General features: G+C 39.6%; 1 protein-coding gene and 1 pseudogene across 1 annotated transcript; one reads left to right on the top strand and one right to left on the bottom strand.

The window, feature by feature from the left end:
- Positions 1–231: 231 nt before the first annotated feature.
- LOC132643679 (zinc finger CCCH domain-containing protein 19) lies at positions 232–15,356 on the top strand. Its single transcript, XM_060360185.1, has 10 exons — positions 232–2,234; positions 2,343–2,422; positions 7,428–7,612; positions 8,264–9,182; positions 9,324–9,451; positions 10,734–10,793; positions 10,874–10,924; positions 12,305–12,376; positions 12,986–13,136; positions 13,224–15,356. The coding sequence occupies exons 1-10, from the start codon at positions 511–513 to the stop codon at positions 15,230–15,232; spliced, it is 5,379 nt and encodes a 1,792-aa protein (XP_060216168.1). The 5' UTR covers positions 232–510; the 3' UTR covers positions 15,233–15,356.
- A 1,336-nt stretch (positions 15,357–16,692) lies between these two features.
- LOC132643967 (acyltransferase Pun1-like) lies at positions 16,693–19,346 on the bottom strand (annotated as a pseudogene).
- Positions 19,347–19,924: the final 578 nt, after the last annotated feature.

Genomic DNA, 19,924 nt, shown 5'->3' with positions numbered 1-19,924 from the left:
GCTTCCACCTATGTCTCTGCATCTTGACTTCAATAAATCAACAACCATTACCAGTGCTTTCCCCCAGGTATTATGTTATATAATATTGGATAATATTGTATCATATTGTATATTGGGTTACGTGGCGTTAATATTTTTAAAAACTGTATATTTGTGAAAAGAATCCCTTTTAGAATAGACTCAGAGGGGCTTGGCTTTGGGCCCAGTACATGTTTCTTAAAGCCCAAACTCCACAACTTCTCTCTCGTTCTCTCACAAGAAAAACCGCTCAACTGCATATGACGCCGAGATAGAAAGACAAATCCAAGTTCACTTTTTTCAATACAACCATTTATACATTCATATCTCACACACACACACACACACACATAAGTATATGTAGCACTCGCATTAGCAGCAGTTCTGGTAGTAGTTTCCTTCTTCTTCTCTACTTTAATTTAACAATAATAAAAAAAGAAAAAAAAGAAGAACTAGGGTTAGGGTTTTGTTGTTGTAATAATCCGCTGTTCAATGGCGGAAGACGAAGAATCTATGAATAACCCTATCATCATGTCCGACCAGCAAAAACCCGAATTGACTGCCACGTCAGCGGTAGTAGTTGAGAGAGATACGGGTTTGTCGGTGGGCCCACTAGTGGGAGAAGAATCAGAGGTTACTGGTGGTGCTGAGGCGGGCCCACCGATGAGAGAATCAACGGTTGGTGATGCTGACGAAGTTGAGGCGGTTACTGAGACGATAAATGAGGAGAATGAAACTGCGATGGAGAAAGCTGAGGTGGCTCTGAACGCGAAAGGTGAGGTGGCAGTGGACGCGACGATGGAGAAAGGTGAGGTGGCAGAGGCAGTGAACGTGACTAAGGGCGAAACGGACAGTTGTGTGCCAGGTGGTGATGAGAAAGTGGTTATAGCTAGAAATGAGAATGATGGAATTGTGGTTAGAAATGAAAATATGGAGGAAAATATAGCGGTGTTGGAGAAAGATGAGGTGGCAGAGGAGGCAGTGAACGCGAGTAAGGGCAAGACGGACGGTTGTATGACAGGTGGTGAGAAAGTGGTTATGGCTAGTGATGAAAAAAATGAGAACGTGGCTAGCAATGATAATATGGGGGACACCGAGAATGGTGAAACAGTTACAGAGGCAGTGAACGCGGCCAAGGGCGAAGCAGACAGTTGTGTTGGTGATGATGAGAAAGTGTTTAATGAAAATGAGAATGATGGAATTGTAACTAGAAATGATAATATGGAGGATACCAAGAATGGCAAAACAGTGATTATAGAAGCAAATGTTTCAACTGTTGAAGGTAGTGTAAGTTTAGGGAAAGATGGGGAAAACCCCGTGGAGGCAGCTAAGCGCGAGGAAGTGGGAGTTCCTCCCATTGTGCTAGAAAAGGAAGATGATGCAATGGGAACTGACGATGTAACTGGTAACACGGAGAAAGATGATGAAATGGTGTCACAGGTAGATATTTCAGTGGAGAAAGATGTCGAAATGGATACAATGAAGCATGAAGAAGTGGAACCTGTTCCTCTAGATGAGGAGGAGGACAAAGGGACGGGTGCTGAGGACGAGGTTGCTAATGGGGAGAAAGTGGTCGTGACTCGAAATGAGGAAGATGATGAGATGGCGACACGGGTAGATATATCAGCTGTTGAAGCTGGAGTAGAATCGGAGAAAGATGTCGAAATGGATACCAAAAAGAATGAAGCAGTGGAACCCGTTCCTCTAGATGAGGACAATGGCATGGCTGCGGAGGACGAGGCTGATAATGGGGAGAAAGTGGAGGAAGATGACGAAATGGTGACACGGGTAGATACTTCAGCTGTTGAAACTGGAATAGAGTCGGAGAAAGATATCGAAATGGACACAGTGAAGGATGAAGAAGTGGAACCCGTTGAAGGGACGGGTTCAAAAGACGAGGGTGCTAATGCAACTACTACTGAAATGGATACAATGAAGGATGAAGAAGTGGCACCCGTTCCTGGAGATGAGGAGGAGGACGATGAAGGGACGGGTGCTGAAGACGAGGCAGCTAACGCAACTACAACTGAAATAGAGACTGAAAATGAAATGACTGAATCAGGGAAATCATCTGGAGGAAAGAGGAAGAGGAAGAATAATACTAAGAGTACTGGGAAGTCCAAGTCTGGAGGAAGAGCTTCAAGTAGGAAGGCTATTGGAGAGGATGTTTGCTTCATTTGCTTTGATGGAGGGGATTTGGTGCTATGTGACCGTAGGTAAAGTTTGTTTATTTCGGAACCATATGTATGTTAAATTTTGCTCTGTTCGTGTTTTGTGGAATTTGCTCATGTGGTGGTACTTTTTTGGTGTTTTTTGCTTTTTAGGGGTTGTACCAAAGCATATCATCCTTCGTGTATTGATAGGGATGAGGAATTTTTTCGTGCCAAGGGTAAATGGAATTGTGGTGAGTGCATTGTTCTACCTCTTTTGTTGACTCTGACTTTATTGAGTAACATGATCTATGTACACCTATGTTCTTTTGTACTGTATTAATTTTGTTAAAGTTAGAAATATACATTGATATGTCTCTCTCACTTTGATTTACAAGGCTCTTCTAAAACCGGAACACCTAAGCCAACAGTACTCACTATTTTTGAAATTACAAATAAATGTTGTGGGACAATATCTTCGTTGATAAATCAAACTTCATTCGTTAATAACATACCAAGATGGTTTAACTACCTTGAAATAGCATCCTATTTCTTTTACTCCAAATAATCCGAACTTGCATACTGTGGAGTGTTTCTCAAGTGGCTTTCCTATCTTTTCTGAGCTTCTGAACATTAGCTTGGAACTGCTTCGCAGAGTCTTTAGTGGTACTCAGCGTTTGAAGAAACACAGTGTGATGCTATGGTTGGTTAGGGTGAAAAGAGGTTGGGCAAGACAAGGTAAAACAAAAAGGAGGGTAATGGTCATTTTTCCATTCGATATAAAGTTAGAAGCGGGAAGAGGAAAGCTATGCAACTCCATGATAGTCTTCATAACTCCTCAAGATTCTTTTATAGGAAGGAGGAAAAACCAAAATCTGTTCTAACCTGCAGAAATTGGATATAAATGAGGGAGCAAATATCCTGTCATTCCCTAGTTTGATATTAAATATGATGTAGCTGATGCTTTTTGTAGTGCTTATTCAAATTATTTATGTTGTTCTAATATTTCAGTTTTGTTTAAAAGTCATTGATCAGTAATAGTATACTGTTTGCTTCTTCTAAAATATACTATACAGTTTTGGTACATAAAATTCATCGATCACTTGTCTTTAGTTTCTTTTGGGTGTTATACTGTCCACAAGGCTGTCAAAACTTAGATCTTTTTAACTTTATATGTAGTTAGTGTCCTAGAATATGTTCTTTTTGTTGAATTTTTTTTCTGTTCTTTCCCTTCCCTTCTCTTATGTTTTTTTCTTCATTAAATATCTTCTTGACCGTTATTATTCTCGGGTGATTGAAGATGAGTACAATGAAAAATGTTGCCGAATTACCCCATTCCAATTTAGCGCTAGTTCTTTTGTTCTAGTTTCAGAGGACAGCACACATTTGTCAACTTCAAGTTGAATGTGCCATAAAGTGAATTGGCTTCATCTAAACTGAGTCATCCTATGTACTTCATCTTTCCTCAGTCATATTTCTAGCATCATGAAAATGCATTGCAGTAACGGTAATGGAGCTTCCTGGCTGAGCTTCATGAACCAAAGACTTAGATTCTTGGTTTATCAGAACATGGAAGATTCACATTACATCTAAATTGAAGAGAAAGAACCACAAGCTTTTTATCTAAATACACTCTACATCTCCCGCACCTCATGCTTGCTTATCGAGAAAAGACAAGAACATAAGCTTATTCCTAGCTTCATGAAAGATCGATAAAACGTGAAATACTGCAATGATAGGTTTACTCAAAGGCACCAATGGTCGTTGGATACCAATGAGCTTTCCCATTATTTCAATAGATATAGAAGCCGCCTTATTGGCAATCATTAACCTCTGAAAATCTCATCTCAAGCACAAGTCACATTTACAGTGAGAGATATGGAAAGTACAGCCTAAAATGCATAACACGATGAGTGCGGTACCAAACGAAGAGCATTTAGGCTCCATTTCTTGCCACTTAATGGATTCTTGAATATGAATCATTCCGATTTTAACCTATTAAGTGCATCCTTTTCCCCCCCTTTCACAGCCACCTACTAGGTCTTACCACCTATTAGCTCTTAATAGGTCTGAATTATTCGTTATTCACATCTTGTACAAAGTCCTAAAATTGTTTCAGACGTCCTTAAAGATTCTTGTGAATAAAACATTTCTCTAATTCTCTACCCACCACCAGCGCCAGCTATCACCATACAAGTACCTTCGTCACCACCTTCCTCCATGCCTGCCATCACTATCAATCCCCTCTACCACCCGCCTTGACTACCACAAACCATCAAACACCTCTATCATCGACCACTTCCACCACCACCAACCATATTCAGAAAGTAAACAATGTGTTACAGATTTTGATACAATATCTTAGTGCATTAAAGATGAGCATGGAAAAGTATTGGTAGAGGAGACTCTCATTAAACAGAGATGGCAGTCATATTTTCACAAACTCTTGAATGAAGAAGGGGAGAGAGACATCGTGTTGGGAGATTTGGAGCATGCAGGGAGGCGTCACGATTTTGGGTATTGCAGGAGTATTAAGGTCGAGGAGGTTAAGGGTGCTGTCCGTAGGATGCGCAGGGGAAGAGCGACCGGACCTGACGAGATCCCTGGGGAATTTTGGAAGAGCGCGAGCTCGGCAGGTTTGGAGTGGTTGACTAGGTTGTTTAATGTCATCTTTAAGACGGCAACGATGCCCGAAGAATGGAGGTCGAGCGTAATGATCCCTCTATACAAAAACAAGGGGGATGTCCAGAGTTGCGAAAACTATAGAGGTATCAAGCTACTAAGCCATACTATGAAAGTGTGGGAAAGAGTGGTGGAGATGAGGGTGAGGAGAGGCGTGTCTATTTCAGAGAACCAGTTCGGATTTATGCCGGGACGCTCAACTACAGAAGCCATTCATCTTGTGAGGAGACTGGTGGAGCAGTATAGGGAGAGGAAGAGGGACTTGCATATGGTATTCATCGACCTAGAAAAGGCTTACGATAAAGTTCCAAGAGAAATCCTATGGAGATGTTTGGAGGCTAAAGGTGTACCTGTAGCATACATTAGGGTGATCAAGGACATGTATGAGGAAGCCAAAACTAGAGTAAGGACAGTAGGAGGGGACTCAGAGCACTTTCCAGTTGTGATGGGGTTGCATCAAGGATCAGCTCTTAGTCCGTTTTTATTTGCCTTGGTGATGGATAGATTGACGCGACAAATTCAAGGTGAGGTGCCATGGTGTATGCTTTTCGCGGACGACATAGTCCTGATCGATGAGACTCGTAGCGGAGTTAACGCTAAGCTGGAGGATTGGAGACATACCTTGGAGTCTAAAGGATTTAAGCTGAGTAGGACCAAGACAGAGTACTTAGAGTGTAAGTTCAGTGAGACACCCCAGGAGGTTGGCGTGGAAGTTAGGCTTGGTGCTCAGGCCATCCAAAAGAAAAGTAGTTTCAAGTACCTTGGGTCTATCATGCAAGGCAGCGGGGAGATTGACGATGATGTCACACATCGTATTGGGGTAGGGTGGATGAAATGGAGGCTAGCTTCAGGAGTGCTATGTGACAAGAAGGTGCCACCACAACTGAAGGGCAAGTTCTACAGAGTGGTGGTTAGACCGGCTATGTTGTATGGGGCGGAGTGTTGGCCAGTTAAGATCTCTCACGTTCAAAAGATGAAAGTTGCCGAGATGAGAATGTTGAGATGGATGTGTGGGCACACTAGGAGCGACAGGATTAGAAATGAGGCTATTCGGGATAAGGTGGGAGTGGCCTCGGTGGAAGACAAGATGCGGGAAATGCGACTGAGATGGTTTGGGCATGTGAAGAGGAGAGACATAGATGCCCCAGTGCGGAGGTGTGAGAGGTTAGCCATGGATGGTTTCAGAAGAGGTAGAGGTAGGCCAAAGAAATATTGGGGAGAGGTGATTAGACAGGACATGACGCAGTTACAGCTTACTGAGGACATGACCTTAGATAGGAAGGTGTGGAGGACCCACATTAGGGTAGAAGGCTAGTATATAAGTCTCGTTATCTTTCCTTATTAGTAGGCGCATTAGCGCATTATAATTTCTTGTGCTTTGATTTATGTTATTATTTGCTACTTTCTGTACTTTGATTATTCTATTTTATCTGTGCCGCTTTCGTGATTTGCATTTCCATATCGCTTTGAATTCCTTGATTATCCTGTTTTACTGTGTCGCTTGCATTATTTCATTGCAATATCGTTTTAAATCTTTTAACCTTATCTGACCCCCTTTTTATGCTTCTATTGAGCCGAGGGTCTCTCAGAAACAGCCATCCTACCTTGGTAGGAGTAAGGTCTGCGTACATTATACCCTCCCCAGACCCCAAGATGTGGGATTTCACTGGGCTGTTGTTGTTGTTGTTGTATCTTAGTAATCAGATATGTATTCGGATCCAAATGTCTTAATCTTAATAAAAATAAAGGGGGCATTAGCCATATTCCATCAGCTTAAAGCACATGGTTACTAGTGCTAGATCTATGAGGTAGAGCCATAAAGGGACGAGCTTAACTATTAGTTGATTGAAAGACAGAAGGATTACAATACATGTTAATAGATGTATTTCATAAAAGTGGACATGAAAACTAATAAAGAAGTTTGGGATGACAAAGAAAGTGAGGTGGTATTTGGTGTTAGACTAACAATAGAATGGAAGGGAATGAACAGAGAGGAAGGTGGATTTATCCTTTGACAAGTGATTGTGCAGTACCAACTGGATCCTGTAGATGAATGATAAAAAGGAAGTGTGTGGATAACTGATACATTTAGGATACTTTTTTCAAATCTATTTCCATTTTCTAGGAGGTGATGTAAATATCTTAAGGTGGAATGGAACTCTCTTGAAGTTCACTTAATTAGAGTGGTGCCAGTATTGATTTTATAGTTAGCTTGTGTGCAATTTACCTCCTGTGGACAGTGAACAATCAATGACTTTGGGTTCTTGAGTAGAGAAATGATGACTTTTGGGAACATGTAAAGTTGTTAGAGTTGTATTGTTCACTTCTATCACCTGACTCCCGTGTTTCCTTGAGTTGATGAAACTTCTATTGGCTTGTGTTTATAGTATTGCATGAAAAAATTCATTATCCTTGAGAGCTAAAATATCAGCTTTAGTACTCTTCTTTATTTGTACTATTTAGGACATGAAAGAATAATCTGCTATCTTCTATATCGTTTATTAGAACTGTGAAACATGTTATGTCTTCTAGTTGCCTACTGCTTTTACATTGTAGCTCTTTTTGTACTTTTTTCAGGTTGGCATCAGTGTACTATTTGTCAGAAGAATGCCACCTATTTGTGCTACACATGTACATTTTCATTATGCAAGGGGTGCATCAAAGACGATGTCATCCTATGTGTAAGAGGAAACAAGGGCTTTTGCAAGAACTGCATGAAAACTGTCAAGCTAATAGAAGGCCTTGGTAAAGAAGACAATGATGTATGTAGTTCTACTATACTTGCTATCTTCTTGAGCTGTTGATTGGTTTAAGCTTTTCTCAACCAAGGTCGTTGCACATCCTATGCACGTGCATATTTTTTACTACGTTTAGCATTCAGTTTAAATATAAGTTGCTGCAAGTTAATTGTAAAGTGCATAAAGAAAGATCCCAAGAAAATTTAAAAAAACATAATAATTATTCATTACTGATATTGGCTAAAATGTAAGGAAGCTGGGCATGGGAGAAAAAGTTAGCCCTATCATATCCAATATCCAAGCCACTTAAGAAGATAGTAATTTTGGTTATAAACTTTTATGCTACATCAAGGTAGTTACGAGAGACCTAGTTAAATTTTCTAGGTGGGTTGGGTTTATTGGTGGTGTAGTAGGCTTATAGTGATAATAGATATTGAGATCAATTTCGGTTAATTTGATTAAATTAAATATCTAAAATATCATCTGATGTAATAGAAATAGAATGTCTAAGTTCTCTTTCATATGGTTGCTAGCAACATGAACAATTCTGTGTTTTTAGTTTCTGTTTTTTCTGGTGGTAATTGATTGATGTTTCTAATTTCTTCTTTAAACTGGTAGTCTTTCTAATCAAAACCTTTAGCCCAGTTCTGATCTTCTTGCTCTTTGCTGGCCCAGGGTCCGATAGATTTTGATGACAAGAGTAGCTTTGAGTATCTGTTCAAGGACTACTTAATGGATTTAAAAGCGAAGCTATCTTTATCTTCAGATGAAATTGCTGATGCCAAAAGTCCTCGGAAGGGTGCCGATGTGTCAGCTTCTAAACAAGAACTGGCTGAGGCACAATTTGACAATAATGATGATGCAGGTTCTGGTTCAGATGCTTCCATTGAGACATTGGAAGCCAGTAAAACTAAAAGAAGAAAGCTAAGAAAACGTTCAAAATCTCTCAAAAAGGAAGAGGATGCCACAACTACGGCTGTTACTAGTAGCGAAGGTTTCTCCACCGCTGGCACCACTGAGTGGGCATCAAAAGAGCTGCTTGAATTTGTTAAGCACATGAAAAGTGGTGACGCTTCTGTTCTTTCTCAATTTGATGTGCAAGCTCTGTTGCTCGAATATATCAAAACAAACAAACTGCGTGATCCTCGTCGTAAAAGTCAAATTATATGTGATTCAAGACTTGAAAGCCTATTTGGAAAACCACGTGTTGGGCACTTTGAGATGTTAAAACTACTTGAGTCTCATTTTCTTATGAAAGAGGATTCTCAGACGGATGATGTTCAAGGTAGTGTAGTTGATACAGAATTTAACCAGTTTGAAGCTGATGCAAATGCTGACACTCCTACAAGGGGAGTCAAAGACAGGAAACGTAAGCGTAAGAAAGGTGAAAACAGGGGACCTCAATCAAATCTTGATGAGTATGCGGCTATTGATGTGCATAACATCAGCTTAATTTACCTACGAAGAAAGTTGGTGGAGGACCTTCTTGAAGAGGATGACAAATTCCATGATAAAGTAGTTGGAACCTTTTTGAGAATACGAATTTCTGGTAACGTTCAGAAGCAAGACCTTTATAGGCTGGTGCAAGTTGTAGGTAATTACATGTAGTTTTCCGGACATTGCTTGTTTGCACCTTCTGTTTGTTTGTTTTCTTGCTTTTATGATATCATTATGTACATGCAATTTATTTGAAGCTTCTCAACTTCTCTTTCGAACAATGTGGTCCTGGCTGCAGGTACAAGCAAAGCTGCTGAACCATACAAACTTGGCAAGAGGACAACTGATGTTGCGCTGGAGATCTTAAATCTGAACAAGACAGAGGTTTTATCAATTGATACGATCTCAAATCAAGATTTCACAGAGGTAATTGAATAAGTGCTTCATGTGCTACATCGTGAAATATAGTTTCAAATACCTAGTTTGACATTCTAAAATTGGTGAATGATAAGAATATCTGTAGAAAAGAAAAGAAAAAAAACCCAAGATAATTGAAACCCTGATGAATAATTCAACACAAAAAAGAAAGAAATTTCTCACAGTTTATTTTTCTTGTTTTCATGTCACAAGCTTTTGATTACAGATAGACCAAGGAGAAACATATTTTTTTGGGTAAATTTTAGGCTGATTTCAAAATAAATTTCCGAAACTCGGCTCAGTTTGCAACTTCCCACACCTATACTGTGTGAGGTTTTTGTTACCCCTTAACTACAATTTATGGTGTCTATTTTCACCCTAACGTGGCAAGTTACAGGGAGAGGTTTCAGTTCTTTGTTGGCGCAGAAGCATGGAAAAAAGTGTAAACAAGCCTCCATGTGGCTATTCGTTCCAGCAACTAATTGCCACATGATCATATACCATGACTAATTGACTCGAGATTTGACTACATATTTTTTTTATTTATTCTTTGTTTTTTCTCTCATTTGTTTGTTCTTTTTTATTTAGAACATTGGATCTTGCCTAAAAAATAGAGTTTCAACCAAACTAGTCGAAAAATGAAGTTCAAAAAATGTGCAAGTATTAACAGAAAAATTAAATTTACTTAAAATAATGCAGCTTGTTTACAATATAGAACTGTAGTTCTGCTAGAAAATAAATAGAGTTCCAGCCAAACTTGTTGCAGTTTTGGCTGGAGAAAATGGATTATCAAAAAATGAGCAAGTCTAAATGGAAAAAATAGATATGTTCGAAAAAAATACAGTCTCGGTCAAGTTTGTTACATGGATTACCAAAAATGCGTGAGTTTAAACAGAAATAATTTAATATGAAGTAAAATGAAATGTTTACAATTTAGAACTGTTAGTACGCCTAAAAAACTGACTACCAGCCAACTTTTTTTATAGTTCTGGCTGGAAAAGGTGGTCTAAAAACTGTAAGGTTAAAAACTAATACTTAATTCTATAAATATTTCACATGCTTTGCGCTGAAAAAGCACTTCCCACCAAATTTTTATCCAGTGTAGAAATAGACATGAAAATTGTAGTTCAGGGGCAATAGAAGCCCCGGATAGTCAAAATGTTCTAAGAGCTGGAGTTAATATTGTCTTCTGTTCATACATATTAGCACCTTTGTGGTGCATTTTATGAAATCATAAAAAGTATTTGTCTTTTGTTCAAGCTGTTCACATGTATCTCTGTTGACTTGTCAGGAAGAATGCAAGCGCCTGCGCCAGAGTATAAAATGCGGACTCATTAATAGACCAACAGTGGTATGATGCAGCCTGATATGGATAATTATTTTAGGTGTGCACTTATTTTCATTCTGCTGATTAAATTGGTTTATTCACAGGGTAACATTCTTGACAAGGCCATGGAAATACATGCAGCAAGAGTTAATGATGTAAGTGAAACAGAAAAGCTTCGTTTGGACTATTTCTATCGACAGAGGCGTATCCAGGATTTAAACTCACTGGGTTCAACCTCTTGAGATTTTTAATATTGAAACCATTATATTTTAAAGTTATGGGTTCATGTCTATTATTATTACAATTTTAATAAATTTTTATACAAATTCATGCTCCGCGTCAAAAAGCTATGGGATCAATTGGACCCGCACCGACAATGGCGTATCCAGGATTTAAACTCATTGGGTTCAACCTCTTGAGATTTTTAATATTGAAACCATTATATTTTAAAGTTATGGGTTCATGTCTATTATTATTACAATTTTAATAAATTTTTATACAAATTCATGCTCCGCGTCAAAAAGCTATGGGATCAATTGGACCCGCACCGACAATGGTACATCCGCCCTTCTATCGACATGCATAGGATTGTCATTTAGTGATGTGCCAGTGATTAACACGGTTGAAAGAAAATTATTCAGCAGTTGGTTAGAAGTTCCTTTTTTGGCAGATTATTTCCTCTATTACTTTCTGATAACTGGAATCAAGGGAGTCTCTGTCTCCTTCCGTGTGGCTATCTCCTGTCCTGGATACATGTGCAATCTTCATAAGTTACCTTGTGGAATGTCTATTTGTAAGCTGTGCACCCCTTTTTGGACTAGCTAACTGTTTATTTGACCTCCCTTGACATGCATTCTTATCCTACTCAAATAGCTACTAGCGTAAGATTCTCTACTTTTTGTATACCTCTTGTATAGTGGGATTTTGCCCGTAGACATCAAAATATCTTTACCTTATTAAAGATGAGTAGTTTTGGCAGTCAGCACTTTGCAGATCAAGCATCGGAGATACTACTCTTGAGCTAGGACATTAATGAGAGAAAACAGAAAAGGGCATATTGCAAGCACTATTGTAAATGGATGAGGGAAACTTCTAGGTTTTAGATCTTTGTAATTGACCCTTTAGCATTCTGATGAATGGAGAAGTCTCAGCAATAAATATACCATAAACCTGTTGGAGTTCAGTTACCTAGTTTCAACCTGTTTAGCAAGTGATAGTGATTAGGCGTCAAAATATCTATTTATGTATTTTTACAAAGTTGACTGGTTTGATGTACTGGCTGGTCGTTTTTGTCCTTTGAGTACACAGCCGTAGCTGAATGGCATCTCATGAAAAGAGAGCTACTGCTTTCTGAGGGCCTTTATACTAAAATGTTCTATTCCTCTTGGTGTGAACAGAATTTGATAGGGTATGCTCTGTACTGATTGTGCTCTTTGGTTGCACTTCTAATGGATTCAATCTGCTTGTGGTCATCCTCTATTGGGTTCCCAACTTGTTCTAATATATCTTTCTTGATTCTTCTTGCTGATATTCAGTGGCTGGAATCAGAGATACTCCGTCTCAGTCATCTTCGTGATCGTGCAAGTGAGAAAGGGCGCAAGAAGGAATATCCTTTGTCGGCGAAATTTTATCATTTCTTTTCCCTTCCCCTTCGCTCCTGCCATTATCAAACTGCAATGTAATATTTGCTTGAAAGATTAAGTCTTCTTTGATGTTCATTTTTCTTCTCTGGAGGCAGGACTGTTAGGGCCAAAAGTTGTGTGCAATGCTAGGGCCTAATAACAATTTTTCTTGATATCAGAGGATGGATTAAAGTTCGCTGATGAAAATTATTGTCGCTTTATTAGCATATGTACTTCAGTTTATTGCTGGGTTTGCGTTAGGATTCAATCGCCAGATTAGCAGATTACTAGTGTTCCGTGTTCTTGCAGTAATACATGTGTTTCCATGTTTGTTTAAATCTCCTTTAGTTATTGTTACATGTTGTTGGGCGTAGATGGGTATTTTGGTGCTATTGAAGTAAACTTACCTCACTTTTCCATTGCTTGTAGTTTGGACCTTGAATACTGTGTTGTCCAGATCAATTATGGACAATCCACCAAACAGAATATGACACCTTCAGAAGCAATTCTCTTCTCCCCCTTCTATTGGTCTTTGCTTCTTGTCTCTTGGGCTGAATCAGTTGCTCTTATTATACTCCTTAACTAATGATTACACTTAGAGAATGTGTAGAGAAACTACAGCTCTTGAAGACTCCTGATGAGCGTCACCGTAGACTTGAGGAAGTTCCAGAAATACATGCGGATCCAAAAATGGACCCAAGCTATGAGTCTGAGGATGAGGACAGTGAAAGTAACGATAGACGAGGTTCTATTAGTTTCCTTTTCTTCTTCATATGTTATGGATGATATGATGTGCTGTGTATAACTTGAAAGTTGCTACTTCTGCATGCAGATTCTTATATGAGGTCTAGAGAGTCAAGCTTTGGCCGGAGAGGACGTGGACCAATTTCTCCGAGAAGCAGCAACTTTCCTCCGAAAGATTCCTGGGGGGCTGCAGGAAAATCTTCTTCAAAGAACTTTGAACTGAACAAGAGTTCCTCTGGTAAAAACATTTTGAGCAGAAGTGAAGATGGTGTGCATCCTGGAGGGGGACTGAATGAAGATACATGGATTGAAGGAAGAGACAGGGAGACTGAATCTATGAATCTAGAGAAGCCGACTTCTGCTGCTAATTCTGAGCCAAGTGGACGTAATAGTCAATTTTTGTCAAGAACAGAGACATTTTCTGGTGCATCATCGGTATCTTCTCCAGTTACACTCCAGAGCAAGGTTGCTGAAACTTCCATCAAGATCAACGAAGCTGAAAAAATGTGGCATTACAAGGACCCTGCTGGTAAAATACAGGGATCATTTTCTATGGTCCAGTTGCGTAAATGGAGCAATACAGGATACTTCCCTGCTGATTTGAAAATATGGAAATCTACGGATAAGCAAGAGGAATCTATTCTTTTGACTGACGCATTGGCAGGCAGGTTTGAGAAAGCGCCATCAGCAGTTGACAATATACTTTCAACAACTCTTCTGCAAAATCAAAATGGAGAGAGACCTCAAGTCGACCAGAATGTTGGATCTCACAATTCTCGTCGTTTGGTTCCCACTGGTGGTGGAATGACTTCTTCTGGTGATGTTTCTGCTCTTTCTACAGAGAGGTGGAGTAATAATGATTCTTCGAATCTCCCATCTCCTACTCCCAAGCAGAATACTGCCGGTTGGGTTGGAGGAGATGGGCCTTCTGTTACAGTTGCAAATTCATATTCTGGTGGCAACAAAGTTCTCCAATCACCTCCAGCTCTACCAGATGATGGGATTAATACTTCTTCTGTTCAAAATTTTGGTGGTCATTCAGTTAGGGGATCGGAAAATAATTATGTGAATTCGGGTAGTGATTTTGGTTCAGTGCCTACTTCTGAACAGGTAATTGCTGTACAGTCTGGATATTCTTTGCAAAATGCTCAATCATTTGCAGCTAGTGAACAACAAACGGCACTGTTGAATAGCCAACCTGGTGCACAACATACAGCTCTCCCGTCACAATCTCTTAATATGCAGAACCCTGTTTTGGCACCAGGACAGCTCCAGGGACATGGTAACTGGGGTACTACGCCGTCTCCTGTTCAGAGTCTTGCTGGAAATTTTCCAAATGCAGGTGGCTCAGTTTTGCCTCAATCTGATTATTGGAGTGCACCAGCTCAAGGAAGCCAACAGAACATACAGCATACAACTGTGCCTACTGTTCCATGGGGTGCTGGTTTGCAAGAGAATATGAGTTCTGCTTCAGCGGTAAGACCTGAAAATAACACTGGCTGGGGTATGGTACCTGGAAATCCAAATGTGGGCTGGGGTGGACCCGTACCACCAGTCATGAATGTAAACTGGGGAGCAGCTGTTCAAGCAATGCCTCCAGGCAATGTAAATCCTGGTTGGGCTCCTACTGGGCCACTTCCTGGGAATTCGAACCCCGGATGGGTTGCACCATCCGGGAACTCTGTTGGGAATGCTAATCCAGGTTGGGTCGTTCCAACAGGGAGCGTGGGATCAACTATTCAAGGGCCGACATCTGGTAATGGGTGGCCTATGATGGGAACTGGAAATCCTGGAGCACTTGCCCAAGGACCACCTCAAGGAGATTCAAATCAAGGTAGGGGTACACCTACTGGGAGTCGGGGGACAAGAAGTAATGATCACCATCAAGATGGGAGATTCTCTGGTCAGAGGGACAAGGGTTCTCATGGTAGTAATTCTGGTTACAATAGTAGGAACTGGGATAGGCAATCGTCTTTTGGGAATAGAGGGCCTGGAGGTTCATCTAGAGGTGGCTACAGAAAGAATGTGCCCTGCCCATATAATACAAATGGTCGTCGATGTGTAAAGGGTTCTAGATGCAATTATATTCATAGCTAATCTGGAGGAACTAGTAGTCGTAGTAGGAGAAAAGTGATTTTGTACAGTGATTTCGTCTCAGTTTTTTTGGTATATGGGTCATTTTGGTGTTCTATAATTAAAAGTTGTGCAGATTAGTAGTTCAGTTGTCATCTGATCTGATGCAATTTTTCCGATAGCTAGTTCAGCTTATGTGTTTTTTTTTTAAATACTTTTTTTTTAATTACATAGGGGGAAGGGATAATGGGGGAGGGGAAGCTTACTTATGTTATCAGCTTCTAATAAAGCTGCAGGCAAGCATTATGGCCATCCTGTGGCAATTTAGTTTATACTTGGAAATTTTGGAAATTTTCTTTCATATTTCTGGACTTAGCTGTTCTGGACTTGGAATACAGGGTCTATGGAAACCCGTCGACCTCGAGTTATCAGAAGGTTCGCGGTCTCACAGAGGTTTGGGATAAGGGAGTCTTCTAGGTATTGTAATTTGGACCTGCCTTAATCCCCTTCATATTGGAAGAAGTTTTAAAATGCAACGTGTTGAGGAAGTCATATGCTTATTAACATGTGATGAGATATTCCGAAACTTAAATTCACAATTTATTTGGTCAGACTTAAATGTTAGTACGCTGCAGGTAGTGTAGAGCCAGTGAAATCATTCTTAAAAACAAAATTCTCTTTTGTTTCCTGGACCAAAAAGAGATGATCTATGAGCAAAGTTATTTTTAATTTCGTTGATCAAAACATCAATAACAATTGGGTCGGCTATGTAAGGTAGTCGTGGTTTTCCAAGAGATCAACGTAACTTTTTAGCCAAATTAGGGGGAGAGGGTTTCATCTTGAATCTAGCTCACTCTCACAAGGTATTATTTGCTTAGAAGAATTTAACAAAGATCTTCACGCTTCATGTCGCTTCATTTCCTATCTAATATTATATAAATTAGCTTTAAGAATAAACTATTCTTCCAGTTTGTCTTACTTTATTTTTTAGTCCATTTTAGATTCTCTTTAATACTCCCTCTATTTCAATTTATGTGAACCTATTTCCTCTTTAGTCCGTGTCAAAATGAATGACCTCTTTCCTAATTTGAAAACAAATTCACTTTATGAAATGATTTAAAGCCACACAAATATTCAAGACTTATTTTGAACCACAAGTTTTAAAAGTCTTCACTTTTTCTTAAATGTTGTGCCCAGTCAAATGGGTTCACATAAATTGAAACGGAGGGAGTATTAACTTTCCATATGACATATTTAAGATCACAAGATTAAATGGTATTTTGGTACATTTTATATGTCTTTAGTTTAAGACCATACGATTCAAAAGTCTTCTTTATTTTGTTAAACTCTGTATGTCAAGAAAATAAAAGGCAGACCATACATTAATGAATTAGAAATTTAGAAACGTATTCAAGTTTATAAACTTATTGAATTATAAGCTCCTTGTGATCACATGTAATAATTTCTTCACCTTGCAAATATTGTTAGAAAGCTTCCATGCAATATTTCTTATCCTCCTCATGAACATGATCATCATCTGGAGTAGTAAATTGGAGAAGGTCCTTGTCTTGTTCAAAAATGGACATTTGTTGTTCATTCAAGTTGACAAACGCTTCAATTCCTCTATGATTATGTGTATTCATCAGGTAAAACACATTGCTAAATGGTGAACTTGCCATGGTTACTCTACTAGGCCTCCCCCATCCAAAATCCAAATCTTGAAATGGTATGTTACATATGCTACTGCATCGGTACATGTCGTGACATGAATTCTTCTGGCGATACGACTGATCATCCTCCCTTCCCGTATTAATTTTATTTGCATATTCCAGCATCTCTGAGACCCACTCATTTTATTTGAAATTATCTCTGTTGGAAAGTTCGTGTTTGGACTTTCTTATATCGGCTACTATCTTGGCAACCCAAGGTCTCCTGATTGGTTATATACTGGCGCGGAAAAGGCTGTGAGAATATTCCCAATTGTGGAGAGTGATGGTATTGGAGGAGGAATTTTTTTACGTAGATCTGATACTGATACCAATACCAATTGAGACGAAGAATTATTTCCACTCGATATGTTCGCGCCAACAGCTGCGGCACATTTGTAAACAAGTGCACTGACAACCTCGGTATTTGCACTGCTGATGATCCATCAGAAACAACAAAAGCATTGAGGGCTCTTATATTGGATTCAGATAAGAAAAACCTCTTTTCGAGTTTGTTTCTTTCTTGTATATTTGGCTCAACCACAACTGGAAAGTCCAGAGGACCTTCGGGTCGTGATGGTATTAATGAATCCTGGACAAAATATGGAGGACATGCTAATTCCCTGTTTGGATATTGTGGAGCTTATGCAGCCCACTCCTTTAAAAAGAAGAGGGCACTACGCCCGTCACCCACCTTATGTGACAAACACATACTGATTTCTGCTCCTCCGCACTCAAAACGTCTTAAGTACACTCAAACAGGCACCAATATCTACTGGAGGAACATTCCTCCAGGGTAGTCTCGGAGGAAACATTAAGTCCGGGCGATGAAAAACTTGATCCATCAGACAATTAACGTCAACTTCCAAGAACTCTACCCAGTGTCATCACAATAGATGGTGGCATTGTCTCTTAAACTTGCACCCCATGGATGGTGATAAGTTATTGCTTTTGACAATGAGTTTTCAAGAAGTTTAGAGAGTTGTTTATGTTCTAGTCGTGGGAAGTTATCTAGTTGGTGTTTGGATAAAATAAAATAAGGGGCATATAAAAGTTTCCTATCAATTGATCAAGAAGGGAAAGTTTGTGAAATCTTTGAGTTGATGGGGTGGGGGAAAATGGTTTCACAATTTTTGTATTAACAAAAAGATGTATCTGGGGTTAAACTGTGTGGTCGGGAGGTCCGGAGGGGTCATACAGTTGGACTCAACTCTCACCTACTCGGGTCACATCAGCCGACCTCGATCAGAGTGCCACTGTACATACGAACGTTGGGGTTGCTGTGTTTTTAGGGTTAGAAAATGCTAAACTTGGCTTATATATAAAGAAAACTTAGGGTAGAAGGAAGACGTCATCTTGCTTACACTCTTGTAACCCTTACGTTTTTCTCTGAAGAGAGCAATATATACAAGTCTATTTTTACTCATCTGAAGCTTCTTGAATCACTATTTATCTATCTTTGTTGCTTATTGTGCCTTACCCGTACTCACTATTACTTCGAACCGGCTCATAATAGAGTTCTCGAGATTGGATACGACCCACTTGTCTTCAACCCCTATAAAAACAAATCTCTAACTGATTTTTTGATTAAGTCCGTTTTCACCGGAAAACAGTTTGGCGCCGTCTGTGGGGATAGACAGCTGTGGTGTCGTCCTAATCTGTAGCAAGAACTCTCCCAGAGAAAAGCAAGTGTGTCACGCCCCAAAACCCACCCTAGGCATAACAGGCATCCGATGCTATGAACAACACCAGAAGCACCTTATAAGATCGATAAACGTCTAATCTCTTTCGATAATCTTTCAACAATTATATCAATACATTATAAATAGCTAACTAACTCATTATCACCATTAAATAATAAAATCAGCGGAAGTCTATCATAAATGTATCGTTATAAAACGTAGTAACACCCAAAGAGTCAAGCAATGAATTCAACGACTACCCATAGAATTAACATCTATCTATGGAGCTTCTAAGATGATAAATAAAACATAATCTAACTTCGAGACGCAGCCCAAAAACTAAAACAATAACTAAGATAAGATGGTGCCCCACGAACAAGCATGTGGGCTCACCAAATAGTCCAGAAAGTAGCAAGCTCTCTTAATCATATTACGAACTTGCTCCTCAACGTTGCCTAACACACCATAAAAACAATAATGATATGCCTGAGTACTGGGTACTCAGTGTCTCCGGGACAATATTTAATATAACAAAATAATCTATTAAGGATCAGTAAAACAGTGTCAATAAAAGCAGTTTGAAATTCAGAGATAGAACAAATCATTAAACTTAGTAACACCATTAATGGAAACCGTTAAATGAGAAATAAATCAATTTCACGCATTATGTCATTTATCACATTTAAGTCTTTCAATGATGAACTCAAGATCATCAACAAGCAACTCACAAGCAACCAAAGTATAACACATGTCAATACAGGCCCAAATCAATATAACGAAAGGACGCCCATTTAAAGTTCCCTAAACTACACAGAAGCACCATATCGGGGTTATGAACCGTCAATGGCTATCCTTCCTCCCAAATATCTAGGCAAAACCACATCGGGGCTATAAATCCTCGATGGCTATCCTTTCTCCCGAATAGCTAGGCAAAACCACATCGGGTCTATTGACCCTCAATGGCTCTCCTTCCTCCCAAATAGCTAGGCAAAATCACATCGAGGTTATGAACCCTCAATGGCTATCTTTCCTCCCGAATAGCTAGGCAAAACCACATCGAGATTGTGAACCCTCAATAGCTATCCTTTCCCGAATAGCTAGGCAAAATGACATCGGGCTATTGACCCTCAATGGTTATCTTTCCTCCTGAGTAGCTAGGCAAAACCACATCGGGGTTATGAACCCTCAATGGCTATCCTTCCTCCCAAATAGCTAGGCAAAACCATATCGGGGCTATTGACCCTCAATGGCTATCCTTCCTCGCGAATTGCTAAGCAAAACCACATCGGGGTTATGAACCCTCAATGGCTATCCTTCCTCCTGAATAG

This window comes from Lycium barbarum, chromosome 6 (genome assembly GCF_019175385.1).
Source record: "Lycium barbarum isolate Lr01 chromosome 6, ASM1917538v2, whole genome shotgun sequence".
Classification (NCBI taxonomy): Eukaryota; Viridiplantae; Streptophyta; class Magnoliopsida; order Solanales; family Solanaceae; genus Lycium; species Lycium barbarum.
This window is presented reverse-complemented; position numbering and strand designations above follow the sequence as displayed.

What these genes read in the sequence shown, in the direction of transcription:
- LOC132643679 (XM_060360185.1), top strand. Translation starts at nt 511, where the DNA reads ATGGCGGAAGACGAAGAATCTATGAATAACCCTATCATCATGTCCGAC. An exon ending in TCATTAATAGACCAACAGTG is followed by an intron (nt 10,794 to 10,873) that starts GTATGATGCAGC and finishes GTTTATTCACAG; the next exon opens with GGTAACATTCTTGACAAGGC. An exon ending in AGAAAGGGCGCAAGAAGGAA is followed by an intron (nt 12,377 to 12,985) that starts TATCCTTTGTCG and finishes CTAATGATTACA; the next exon opens with CTTAGAGAATGTGTAGAGAA.